At 44.4% G+C, this 12,842-nt stretch overlaps 1 protein-coding gene across 2 annotated transcripts in view; it reads right to left on the bottom strand.

Moving 5' to 3' along the window:
- Nucleotides 1-506: 506 nt before the first annotated feature.
- The window catches only part of peds1a (plasmanylethanolamine desaturase 1a), a 42,183-nt gene continuing 29,847 nt past the window's right edge, over nt 507-12,842 (bottom strand). For both annotated transcript variants that reach the window (XM_090205870.1, XM_021569763.3), the window contains 3 exons: nt 5,267-5,411; nt 4,419-4,631; nt 507-1,979 (listed from right to left, as the gene is read on the bottom strand). In XM_090205870.1, the coding sequence (XP_090061996.1) occupies nt 1,858-1,979; nt 4,419-4,631; nt 5,267-5,411 (480 nt within the window). In that variant the 3' untranslated portion in view covers nt 507-1,857. The remainder of the gene's footprint in view (nt 1,980-4,418; nt 4,632-5,266; nt 5,412-12,842) is intronic.

The raw sequence follows: 12,842 nt of genomic DNA, 5'->3' as shown, positions 1-12,842 counted from the left end.
ACTGTATATAATGACGAGATGGTCTTGTCTCCACCCTAACAATGAGAGTTTTTGAACCAAAGGCAGCTTATCGTGGTATTCCCACGTGGACAGATTTTGACAGGCGTAGACCTCTCGCTTCACCGCTTCCTCTGGCTTGACTCAAACCTAACTTGTAAGTGCATGGTAAAATGTGACAGAATATGCAGTGTTTCCATTAGGCCACTAGAGGAAGCTGGTGAAGCAGCAGAGTGGTGGATTATCACCTGTCGGTCTCACATCGATAGACCATTTCCAGCCTGAGCAGCTCCCATTGGCCCATCTGGATGGTCATATATTGGCATAATCACAAACTACAGGAAATAGGTTTTCTTTTCTATTGGAAAGCGATGTTAACAACCACACTTGTACATTTTTCTCACGTTCTTTAACTATCATCTCCTGGTATTTTGAGGTTCTTTGTTGTATATAGCCATGTAAAATCTAGCAATGATTATTTCAACAAATAAAGGGCAAACAAACTTCAGTTCAATTAATAGAGCTTTATTAAATCATACAGCAGATAAAAAACATTAAGGCAGACTAGCTGTGAGCAATAGTTGCATGATGGGAAGTAATAATTCAATTCAAGGCTGATCTTATATCTGTTAATATAAAAAATGTCACATTATAAAGCCAGACAGAAAACCAAAAGCTGCTGGTATGAACCCAAAGATGAAAACACCATACTTATTTCAGCTGGGTGTATTATGGCTGCTTTCGAGCTGTCCAAGCGATTCAATGCAATGATGGACAGGAACTGTGTGTGTGTGTGGCAGGTTTTGACTGCAGCTGGCCTATCTAAGGGGAAATCGCTCAGTTCTGCCTCCAGGACAAGAGTCATGACAAAAGTCAACCTGCGTGTGCGTATGTGTCTGTGTGTGCATGCGTGCGTGCTGACAGGACTGTCTTTTATAAACATAGTTATGGGTAAGTCAGTAAAGTGCAGATATTTACCTTTTGAAGGTAGAAATTATTTCATTACAGTCTTCAAAATAAATAGCCTGCTGGTTGATCCTCCGCGGTTCTCTACTCTTACCTGACCAAAGGAGTAGGGAAGAATCTGTGAACATCGTCACGTAGTTACTAGAGGTGAGGGACATTTGTTTGGAACGTTTCATTCCACCATGACTGATCTAAACATCATTTCAAAACAAATTCCAATGAATCAAACAAATAAAATCGATACATTTAAAAGGCCAATACATACTGTAGGTAAGACATTTGGTTGTTTTTCCCCCAACTTAGGTAAGGAGCAATATGATTGCCTTCTTACATTAAGCTCAACTTGGATCCAGATGACAGCCTCTTTCTCTGTGTCATGTAAGACAATGCCTGAGAAGGCAACATGGTTTGTCCCCTGGAGAGCCCATCCTCCAGAAACCTCTTACACTGACACAATAAAATAACAGCTAATTGGTTAAGATATGTAAGGAGATACAAGCCCATTGGATGGAAGGATGAGCAGTTAACAGAAATGGGGTCACAAAAAGGACAAAAAATCTCCAAAGTCAACCCCAGATCTGCCACTGGACCTACTATTGCAAACAGAGTCTGACTGTGGACTGCTTCTCTTGCAACACTGAAAAAGCAAATAGCAAACAAAAGTAAATAACGGATGGAACTTGGAAGTATCTAGAAGGCCGCATTACTAGTGTCATTGCTGAGGTGCTGTGCCATGACAAGGAAGTATATACTGTAGGCGTGTTATAGTGTAAGGGGTAAGGAAGAGAGACACAGGAAGTGGGTGAAAAGCAGGAAAAATCCTTCCCAGTCTTAGTCCACCAGCCCAAAACTCCCACCCCACTGTCCTACTGGTCCAGAGAGTCCCCGAGCTCTTCACTCCATTTTCTTCGTCCATTCCATGTCATCACTCCGAGGCGTGTGACCTGTCACTCTCTCTATCAACCTCTCCATCCTCCGCCAGAAGCCCACCTTGTCCAGAGGGTAGTTCAACCACCCTGAGAAAGAGAGGGATGGAATGGGGGGGAAAAAATAAAGATGAAAAGAGAGCGAGGGTATTTGGAAGAAATACATTAGGCAAGTTAACAAAAGGAAGATATCAAATGAAACATGCACACATCCCCCACACCACACTGTGTTCCAGGCAGCAGCAGATACAGAATCTCTCAGAGGATCTTTGCTCCCTGCGGAGAGGAAGGAGATCTGGCTTTGGCACCAGAGTAATGCACACACTTACAGTTATAAATATGTACCGCATCTCCACACACCATACATCACACAGGGCCTGCTGAACTCAAATACCTCACATCCACCCTGAGCCATGCTATAGAATCAGACACCCACTCCCAGGAGGGTTAGACATCAAATACGTTTCTAGTATTACACATACACGGGAAGGAATGGAGCAAACGCACGTGGTTGTACACGCACGCAAACCCACGCTCACACACACACACACACACACACACACACACACACACACACACACACACACACACACACACACACCTGAACACTTTATTTGGATCCACAAAGATACTGGACGCAATGTAGGAATTGCCACACATACACACACACCGATATACAGTATTGATAGAGAAATACACATTCAGGGATACAGTATATATAAAGACTGTGTGCACACACATCAAACAGCCTATAGAGATCCATACTGTACACACAGTACATACACATACAGTGAGGGCATAGAGTGAGGGCATACAGTGAGTGCTGTGCATGCATACAGAGTAGAGTGTGTTGTGCGTGCAGTGTGTCTGCGGTCCCTCTGGTGAACCTCTCTCTCCAAGAGGAGAGCAAAGCAGCTCCGTTTATTTGTTTGATTTCTCCTCTCTCTCCCCATGCAGGCCTATTTGTTAGCACTGACAGCAGGTTAGCATTAAATATACATGGAGATTGTCAGCCACTGGCACACAAAGGCAGGCGGCAGGCCGCGGGGACCCAGGCAGGTGAGGTGGAGGAGTGGGGACAGAGCTGTGGTGCTCCCCTGTGGCCGCTCCCCCCCTCCACTCTACTCATCACAGCCCCCCCCCCCACTGAGGTTAGGGACTATGAAGACGAGGGGAGGAGGGTGTCAGGAAGATTGTTCACACACACACACGCGTGCTCACGAACGCACACGCGTGAGCTCACAGACAAACACCACTCTGCACACACACACATCTGTTTTCCATAGGGAGGACAGGGTGACGCACAAGCATCCTCTCTCCAGTGCACTCTCTCAGACACACACTGAATACTCAATGTGGATCTCTTACTCGGGCCTATGCTTACAAACACACGCATAACCAAACAGATTGCTTTTCCATGTTATTTATATCTACCACCCACAGATGGCAGCCATCTTGAATGGATGGACCTTTCAATGGAAGATCCATTTGAAAATTCTTCTTGATTTATCGGTTTAGCCGTTAGCTCACCCGTGTTTAGTACGTTGTCATATGAAATTCGATGTATTCTTCTAGTGGTAGGTCTAAGGGGGATAGCTTCTATGAGCATGGAATGGTGCATGATATTGCAGTGTTCTTGGTAGGTGGATCCCTGCAATTTACCTATACTGTTCCACACTGCACTGCTGTAGAGGTCACTAATGTTTGATCAGTGACAATTCCTCTGCAAATATGCAGTGGCTTACTGTTAGTAGTCATGGTGATGCTGTGGTTACAGTAGGTGGTATGTCAGTAATGTGTTACAGTAGCCACGGTGATGCAGTAGTAACCAGTATGTCAGTACTGTAAAGCACAGTACTGTGTATTACCTGTGGCTATGCATTTTTAATAAGTATATTAGTTAGTATATCAGTATTGTATAGTACCTCTTAGGTAATATACAGAGTAGTGTATCCGCTGAGTATACCAAACATTAGGAACACCTTCCTAATGTTGAGTTGCACCCCCCCTTTTCCCCTCAGAACAGACTCAATTAGTCTGGGCGTGGACTCTACAAGGTGTCGAAAGCGTTCCACAGGGATGCTGGCCCATGTTGACTCCAATGCTTCCCACAGTTGTGTCAAGTTGGCTGGATGTCCTTTGGGTGGTGGACCATTCTTGATACAGGAAACTGTTGAGCGTGAAAAAGCCAGCAGAGTTGCAGTTCTTGACATAAACCTGTGCGCCTGGCACCTACTACCATACCCCATTCAAAGGCACATCAATATTTTGTCTTGCTCGTTCACCCTCTGAATGGCACAATCAATGTCTCAATTGTCACAAGGTTGAAACATCCTTCTTTGACCTGTCTCCTCCCCTTCATCTACACTGATTGAAGTGACATCAATAAGGGATCATAGCTTTCACCTGGATTCACCTGGTCAGTCTATGTCATGGAAAGAGCAGGTGTTCTTAATGTTTTGTATCCTCAGTGTAGTACCTGAAGTGATAAAGTAGTAGGCGGTATGTCAGTACAGTATTGTACAGTACCTGTGGTGATGCAGTAGTAGGTCTCGTGAGGGGACACGTGGTGGATGCGGTGGTGTTTCCGTGGTAACACCAGGTGACAGTCCTGTAGCAGCGTCACCCAGCGGGGAAGACCAAAGTAGGAGTGAGACCACTTATGGATCTGGTTGGTCAACGTCACGAAGACAGCCAGTGCAAACACAAAGCACTGCCAGGGGTAGGTCTCTGCTAGGGCATCTGAGAGAGAGAGAGGGATTTGTTGTTGAGGGAGATAATTGTGACATTCACTGAAAATGACAAGGTGGTTTCAGTACATGAAGCATCTTCACATGTAAATGAGTTTATACTATTTATACTGCCCAATTTGTATTATTTAAGGCATTCACTTGCAAGTATGAAACAGTACCATATTATCAGCATATTTTGGAGAACCAGTGTTGGTGAGATGACTAGAAAGGCTATAAAGTTGTGGTGAAGTCTGGTTTGTTTGGCTCCAATCTCACACTGGTGTTCCTCCATGTCCCCCTCTCCACTCACCCTGACACTCAGCGAGCAGCAGACATGATAGGTGTGGATGTCACCCTGTCCCCTCGCAAGGCTTACCTGCCCTCCGCCCCGTCTTTGTCTCCTCTTACTGTGACACGGCTCATGACAGGGTCAGTGACCTCCGGCTCGCTCCGAGCCACCCTGAAGCCCTGACATCATGTCTCTCGTAAAACACATCACCCTGTCATGGTCTGAGAGTAACCCGCGTCTGTCTATCTGTCTACAGCTCCACTCCACATTGTGTCACACACACATCCTTTATGGATGAGACCTTGTTCAGGTTGTAATGCATGGGTGTGTGTGTCCATCCCCTCTCTCTCTCTCACCTGGCTGGTACGTCAGGAACTTGTAGGCCATATGTGCCAGGGGCAGTATTGTAAGCATGCAGTTGTCCCCATTGGTCTCTATGAAGTCATGTCGAGTGATGGCTGTGGGGTCAATGTGGTGTTCCCGGAATGGGCGGATGAATGCCTGGAGAAAAAGAGAACAAGATAGAGGAGGAGGGGAGGTAGTTAGAGGAATATCATTATGATAATTCACTTACATCTGAATATTCAGTGTAATCCAATCATGTAAGACACAAGGTAAGATGGGCTATCAATTGCAGTCACAGACAGAGGTCTACCTAGTCTGCACCTCCTCATTATCTGAGGGGCAACAAAATACCAAAGATTTCCCAAAACAATAAAATGGTCACCAGGTGTTGTTACTGGTTCAAATACGGGTCGAAGGGCCATGGCAAATATTGGAACTTGTGCTAGGTTGGTAGGAGTAGCTTTCACAGTGATGTGTCCATTAAAACACAGTGCTGTGTCCATTAAAACACAGTGCTGTGTCCATTAAAACACAGTGCTGTGTCCATTAAAACACAGTGCTGTGTCCATTAAAACACAGTGCTGTGTCCATTAAAACACAGTGCTGTGTCCATTAAAACACAGTGCTGTGTCCATTAAAACACAGTGCTGTGTCCATTAAAACACAGTGCTGTGTCCATTAAAACACAGTGCTGTGTCCATTAAAACACAGTGCTGTGTCCATTAAAACACAGTGCTGTGTCCATTAAAACACAGTGCTGTGTCCATTAAAACACAGTGCTGTGTCCATTAAAACACAGTGTTGTGTCCATTAAAACACAGTGATGTGTCCATTAAAACACAGTGTTGTGTCCATTAAAACACAGTGCTGTGTCCATTAAAACATTGTGTTGTGTCCATTAAAACACAGTGCTGTGTCCATTAAAACACAGTGTTGTGTCCATTAAAACACAGTGTTGTGTCCATTAAAACACAGTGCTGTGTCCATTAAAACACAGTGCTGTGTCCATTAAAACACAGTGCTGTGTCCATTAAAACACAGTGCTGTGTCCATTAAAACACAGTGCTGTGTCCATTAAAACACAGTGCTGTGTCCATTAAAACACAGTGTTGTGTCCATTAAAACACAGTGTTGTGTCCATTAAAACACAGTGTTGTGTCCATTAAAACACAGTGCTGTGTCCATTAAAACACAGTGTTGTGTCCATTAAAACATTGGGAAGAGATGCTGAAGGATGTAAGGATTGGAAGCTATATTGTGTAAGTCGTCAGGGGGTGTGTTATGGTTGGGAATGGGATTTTTTACATAAATCCTAAACCCTGGAGTGAGACATGATAACCTGTGTTCGAGCAAGGATTCAAAAACTTTTTTGGCCCATGTCCCCATTTTCATATCTGAAAATTCTCACGACCCCAACCATGTGAAGAAAATATGTAATTAACAGTCAGTGTTGACTTGTTTATTTGGGGCTATGGCAGTCTATTGAAAAACATTCTAACAGTATTTCTGATTGTATTCTCAACTCACCATCATGTAATTTTAATGTGGGGCTATGACAGTCAATTGCAAATTAGTCTGACATAATTATCTCATCACCACTAATAAGATGGGTGTGCTTGATGCATGTCATGTCGGAAATTCTCAAAGTCAGAGGGTGTGGTCGACAGTGGTCGACTCTTCTCTGCTCTCACATCCAACCTGGATCATTATTAGGCTTCAATGCAGACAAGAGCACTGAATCCAGCTTCACACATATTTGAGCTGGCAAAGGGTACCATGAGTTCTATGGTGCTTTCAAGACAACTGGGAACTCTGAAAAATAAGAGGTCAAATCATGACGTCAGTGAACTTCAGGTTGTAAAGTCTGAGCTCTAGAAAGAGGCCCAAGTTCCCAAGTCGGAATTCTGAGATTCCCGAGTTCCCAGTTGTTTTGAACGCGGCATTAATGCTCAGAGGGAGACAGCAGGGTATTCCCTTTCAGTCAGGAACCAAAAATCTTCCGCAATGATCCATGAATGCGTTGTCTGCAGCATTCGGTCACATGACAGCTCAATCAGCTGTTTCATTTCACTTACCGGTATGTCAACTGAGCCAGGATCACAGTCAAATGGATTGGGAAGTAGGTCCCAAAGTGCTCTTCCAAGTGCTGGAGGTGAGCAGCCATCACTCATGTGGGACACTTACTGATGCTGTGTTCTGTTAGAAACAAGCACAGCCGAGGGAAGGGGACATGGTTCGCTTTGAAAGACTCTCTCTCCAATAAGAATTATTTCCGACCTCCCGAGTGGGGCAACGGTCTAAGGAACTGCATCGCAGTGCTAGAGGCATCACTACAGACCCAGGTTCAGTCCTGTGCTGTGTTGCAGCTGGCTGCAACCGGGAGTCCCATGAGGGGAGGGTTTGGCCGGCTGGGATTTCCTTGTAAGACTGTAACTACCAATTGGATATCACGAAATTGGGGAGAAAAAGGGGTAAAAATAAATAAAAATAAAATATTTCCAACACTCCCCCTTGATAACCACGAGCCATGGTGTGAAATATAACATTGCCATGCTCTGATCCCATATCTCCACATAGATTTGTGAACAGGCGTGTGCTCAATGGATGTGGTTTGATGTAGTTAAAGTTGTTTCGGTGTATCGTACAATGTGTCCATATGGCAGAGGGAGACACAATTATAACTAGAGTGCAGACAGAGGCCTGCCCACCGTCCCGCCATAGATGGAGCCCCACCTGGGCAAAAAGCCCACCATTCGATTCCATCGAATCTGTTTCGTCAATATAGCCATACAGCACACTGAACATCCCCTGTGCTGTTTCATGCTCGGGAATCATGAGACATAACAAGATGTTGTGAATAGAATCCGCCAACATGTGTAGCGGACAAAAGTTAATGCATGGGCATCTTGGCCCTCACAGCTAACATCCATTTGGAGAGCAGAAGCTGAGGAGTTTGAGTCGTTCAGTCAGTTTTCATTCCATTTCTAGCAATAGCACACATTCTTCGCTCAACAGTGTTATCTGACGAAGGCACTGATGTGAGTTGCTGTGCCTCTGCCTCCCCCACTCATTGTTTTCACCATATCAATTGCAGGTGGTAATATCAAAGTCTCTGCAATAGTGTGTGGTTATATAGCGTAGCGGGCTTAGCCATTCACCGTGGGAATAATTCAAGAGCAACGGTCAAGTACGACCTTTTCCCATTATCTAAGGGTGCTCTCTGGTTGAATTGTATCTTTCAGATTTGAATACATTTCATGTCAGGTGACACCACGTAGTTTTGGAACCACTGGGTTAGAGGTTGGAGTTGGTCTCACAGTTAAACTCATGACTGCCCTGTAGAGGAGTGTACATGAAAGCTGGAGGGGAAGCCTCTCCATCACGCTAAAAGGACCAAAGAGATAACTTGCTATAAAACTGCACAGCCCTATGGCTCTGATCCAGCATCATAATAAACCTTGTAACAGCGGTGCCTGTCACTCACAACCAGCACCTCGCTAAGCTGAGACAGACACCTGCTTGTAACAGCGTGGGCGTCACAAATGAAAGGGACAGAGGGAGAGAATCGCATGAGCACAAAGAGAAAATACACAATGAAGGTCATTTATTTCCCACATAAAAAGAGGAATCGTTTGGCACCAAATTACCATAGCGTGTCACTGACGGTAAAAAGGTATTATCCTGTGTTTGTGGACAGAACTCAATCACATGTATATCTGAGGACACAGTGTCCCTTGCTCCAGCAGTGTCTCAATATCTGTCAATTTTTTGACAATTCTCTTCCTCTCCGTTCCTCTCGTTCTCTTCTCCCAGTCTGTCTGTGAGATTAAAGGAGTGATAAACCCCAGACGGCCCACAGAGCGGGTGTGTGGACTCCTCGGCACACTGCAGCCGCCCCGAGTCACACCAGCACTAATCCCACATCGTTTAACGGCCTGCCTCGCCTGCCTTTCACTAATCAGGATTCACATCTACCATCGTCCTGGTTACCCGGCCATGGAAAGGAAATGTCCCTCCCCTCACCCTCGACTATGGACTGAACTGGTTTAAGACGTTCAATTAGAGTTTTTTCTCCTCTAATCACTGTCATTAATGATTCTCCCTCAAGTGAAGTTTTCCTGTTTGAACCTCGGGACAAAACGGCGTATCCATCCACTAAGTGTTTCCTTTAATCTGCTGGTTAAGGGTCTTAAAGCACTCCTTTCTAGATGTCTGTAAATTCCCCCGCTCTTTCTGAAGTCCGATCGTTCCCAGGTGGTGAATCCTAATTATCCCAGACAGCGAAAGGATCGACAGCGAGCAGCGGCCATGTTACAGAGTCAGAGCAGTAAGCGCTGCACGGCGGGGCGGCAGGCTGAACAGGGACTGAGCCGTTCTGGAACTCCAACCAGACAGGCTGCTGATGAAAGGAGTGCAGGCAGCAGGCCCGGGCCCCTTAGCTGGAACTACAGGGGGCAGGCAGTCTGCTCTGCTAGGACGGCCCCCCTCTGCCTCACCAGGGCACAGGTATGTTTGAGGAATATATTACAGAGGAGAACAAGGCCTTTGTTGCAGTACAGTAACATACAGCAGCCAACATGTAGACCCCTACGCATCTTTAAGAAAGGTCCCTGTCTAACAATTGGGCTATTTACCTATTTGTTTTTGCTTAATTGTACACCTTTAACACTAGGTGTCGAGGTGTTCAGAATGTATATTCCTTTACATTATGTCTGATATTCCTAGTGATGTGTAGTCTAATATGTGGTGAGTCGTTCCTGTCATTTCAGAAAGCCATAACACCCACCATCTCAGATTGTTCTGAAACCTTTTCTGTAATATGACGACCCTCCCACTCTGTTTGCCAAATTATTTCTCTTTGCTCTTGTTTTCCTTAAATCGGATGTCGGTGGGCGGAGCCGGGAGGTTCGTCAGCGAAATGGTACACACCTGGGTGAGTGGATGCGTGCATAGATGGTGATAATGAGGGGTGTTGAGAGGTGCCAAAACAAATTAACACAAAGTAGCCCCAAAATGCCACAACCAAAAATAACAGTGTGTCTGCTTGGAGAGTCTCCTCGATGTATGGGGGAAAGGTGTATTCATCCCTGAGACACACCCTCCCCCAGGTGTGTCCCATTTCGCTAACGACCCTCCCCCATAAAACCGGGGACCACCAAGGACCACCAAGGACCATAGCAGTAATTAGAAACAGATAAGATAAGCATTCCTGCAACATTCTTTAGTTGATAGACTATTTGAACTCTGAAAAATTAAGCTAATTCATTGCACCCAAGTTGTCCATTTCAATGTATAGATCTCATATAATATAATAGATAAAAAGGGCAGTAGCAGGAACAGCGGCTTCTAGTGGGCAAAACCTGGTACTTTCACTTCATCTATGGGAAAAATGCAAGCCACATCAATGGCTAATTTCTCTGAACAGGGGAAAAAAATATTGCCAGTAAGAATAAACAATACACCAAGTCACAGCTTGTCAATCATAGAGAACGGATACTGTACACTGGTCATTGCGGTGGGCTTTGACCATTTATTTGGATTGCTCACATTTGAATTATTGTTAAGAAGAGTTTCTTGTGCAAATCGGATGTTGGATACTACATTTATTTAATATTATATGAATCCTATAGTTGAAAGTGCCAATTTGGGTGCAATCAATTAGCTCAATTTCTCAGAGATCAAATTATATATATATAAAATAATGTTGCAGAAATGCTTATCTTTTCTGTTTCTAACCACAGAAACAATTTCAGAACAATCGAAGACGGTGGGTGTCAAACCTCTATTGTGCTTTTTGAGGTAGAATGACTCTGGTACTGTCTGTACACCTGACTTCACCACACAGCTGTGCTTTGGTCATAGAAACAGTCTGTTTACAGTCAAAATACGATACATAATATAATGTACGCAGAATAACATAAATCACTGTGAAGATCAGTGATGCCATTACATATACTGATCATAAGCAGAGCTGGAGATTAAAATGCCAATTCCTTTTCTCCCCCTGTCCCCTGACCCCTGACAATAGAACAATACACCCCATCATCAGCAGATATACACACAGACCCAGCGATTCATCACCTCAAAGACGACACCCACCACACTGCACAACATAAGGGCCAGGTGCTCTTTTAATTGGACAGGATAAGAGTGACCTTTTCTTTAATTGGGAGAGGGGAGCATGACCAAGTTGTGCTCATGCATTAATACGGAGCCCAGGGTGCTAGAACCCCAGCCCCAGAGGAGTGGGTGGGGTGGTTGTGGTGGTGGTGGTGGCTGGCGTGGGGGGGGGGGGGGGGGGGGGGGGCAGGCAGAAATGTACTGTAGTGGTATATCCTGAGGGATAGAATGACATTTTGCTTAGAGTGGCCAAGGGAGGATGAACCACAAAAGACCAACAAAATCCAGAGCTACTGTATGGTAATAACCCTGGATGGCTGTGCCCTTCACACAACTGGGGTGTAGGGGTGACAGGAAGGGGGAGACTGGTTGGTTGTGGCCTTCTCAGCACAGGTGCAGGACGGTGGGTGTGCTGGGCGGTGGTTTGCAGAAGTACAGGTAATGTATACAGACAGTGTAGGTGTGACCACTGATATAGCTCATTGAGAAATGGGATTACATAATGTTTTGCCTAACAATCCCTCATATGACTGATATGTACAGTGCCTTCAGAAAGTATTCATACCCCTTGACTTATTCCACATTTTGCTGTGTTACAGCCTGAATAAAAAATGTTTGTAAACTTATTGAAAATTAAATACAGAAATATCTAATTTACATAAGTATCCACACCCCTGAGTCGATACATGTTAGAATCACCTTAGGCAACGATTACAGCGGTGAGTATTTCTGGGTAAGCCTAAGAGCTTTGCACACCTGGATTGTACAATATTTCCCCATTATTCTTTAAAAAATGCATTATTCTTTAAAAAAATTATACAAGCTCTGTCAAATTCGTTGTCGATCATTGCTAGAGAACCATTTTTTACCATAGATTTTCAAGCATATTTAAGTCAAAACTGTAATTCGGCCACCCAGGAACATTCATTATCTTCTTCGGTGTAGATTTGGCCTTGTTTTAGGTTATTGTCCTGCTGAAAGGTGAATTCATCTCCCAGTGTCTGGTGAAAAGCAGACTGAACCAGGTTTTCCTCTAAGATTTTGCCTGTGCATAGCTCTATTCCGTACATTTTTTATCCTGAAAAACTCCCCAGTCCTTATCAATTACAATTATACCCATACCATGATGCAGCCACCACTATGCTTGGAAATATGGAGAGTGTTTCATTGGATTTGTCCAAAACAAAAACAGCAAAATAGTTAATTGCGTTGCCACCTTTTGGGCAGTATTAATTTATCTTTGTAGTGACTGGGTGCTCAAATGGAAATTCAATGTTTGCTTCTTCTTTTTCTCCCCCATCTACCAATAGGTGCCCTTCTTTGTGAGGCATTGGAAAACCTCTCTGGTCTTTGTGGTTGAATCTGTTTAAAATTCACTGCTCGACCTTACAGATAATTGTATGTGTGGGGTACAGAGCTGAGTTAGTCATTCAAAAATCATGTTGAACACTATTTTTGCACACATTG

Source organism: Oncorhynchus mykiss, chromosome 2 (assembly GCF_057628025.1).
Source record: "Oncorhynchus mykiss isolate SJ-2025 chromosome 2, ASM5762802v1, whole genome shotgun sequence".
NCBI classification, from domain to species: Eukaryota; Metazoa; Chordata; class Actinopteri; order Salmoniformes; family Salmonidae; genus Oncorhynchus; species Oncorhynchus mykiss.
This window is presented reverse-complemented; position numbering and strand designations above follow the sequence as displayed.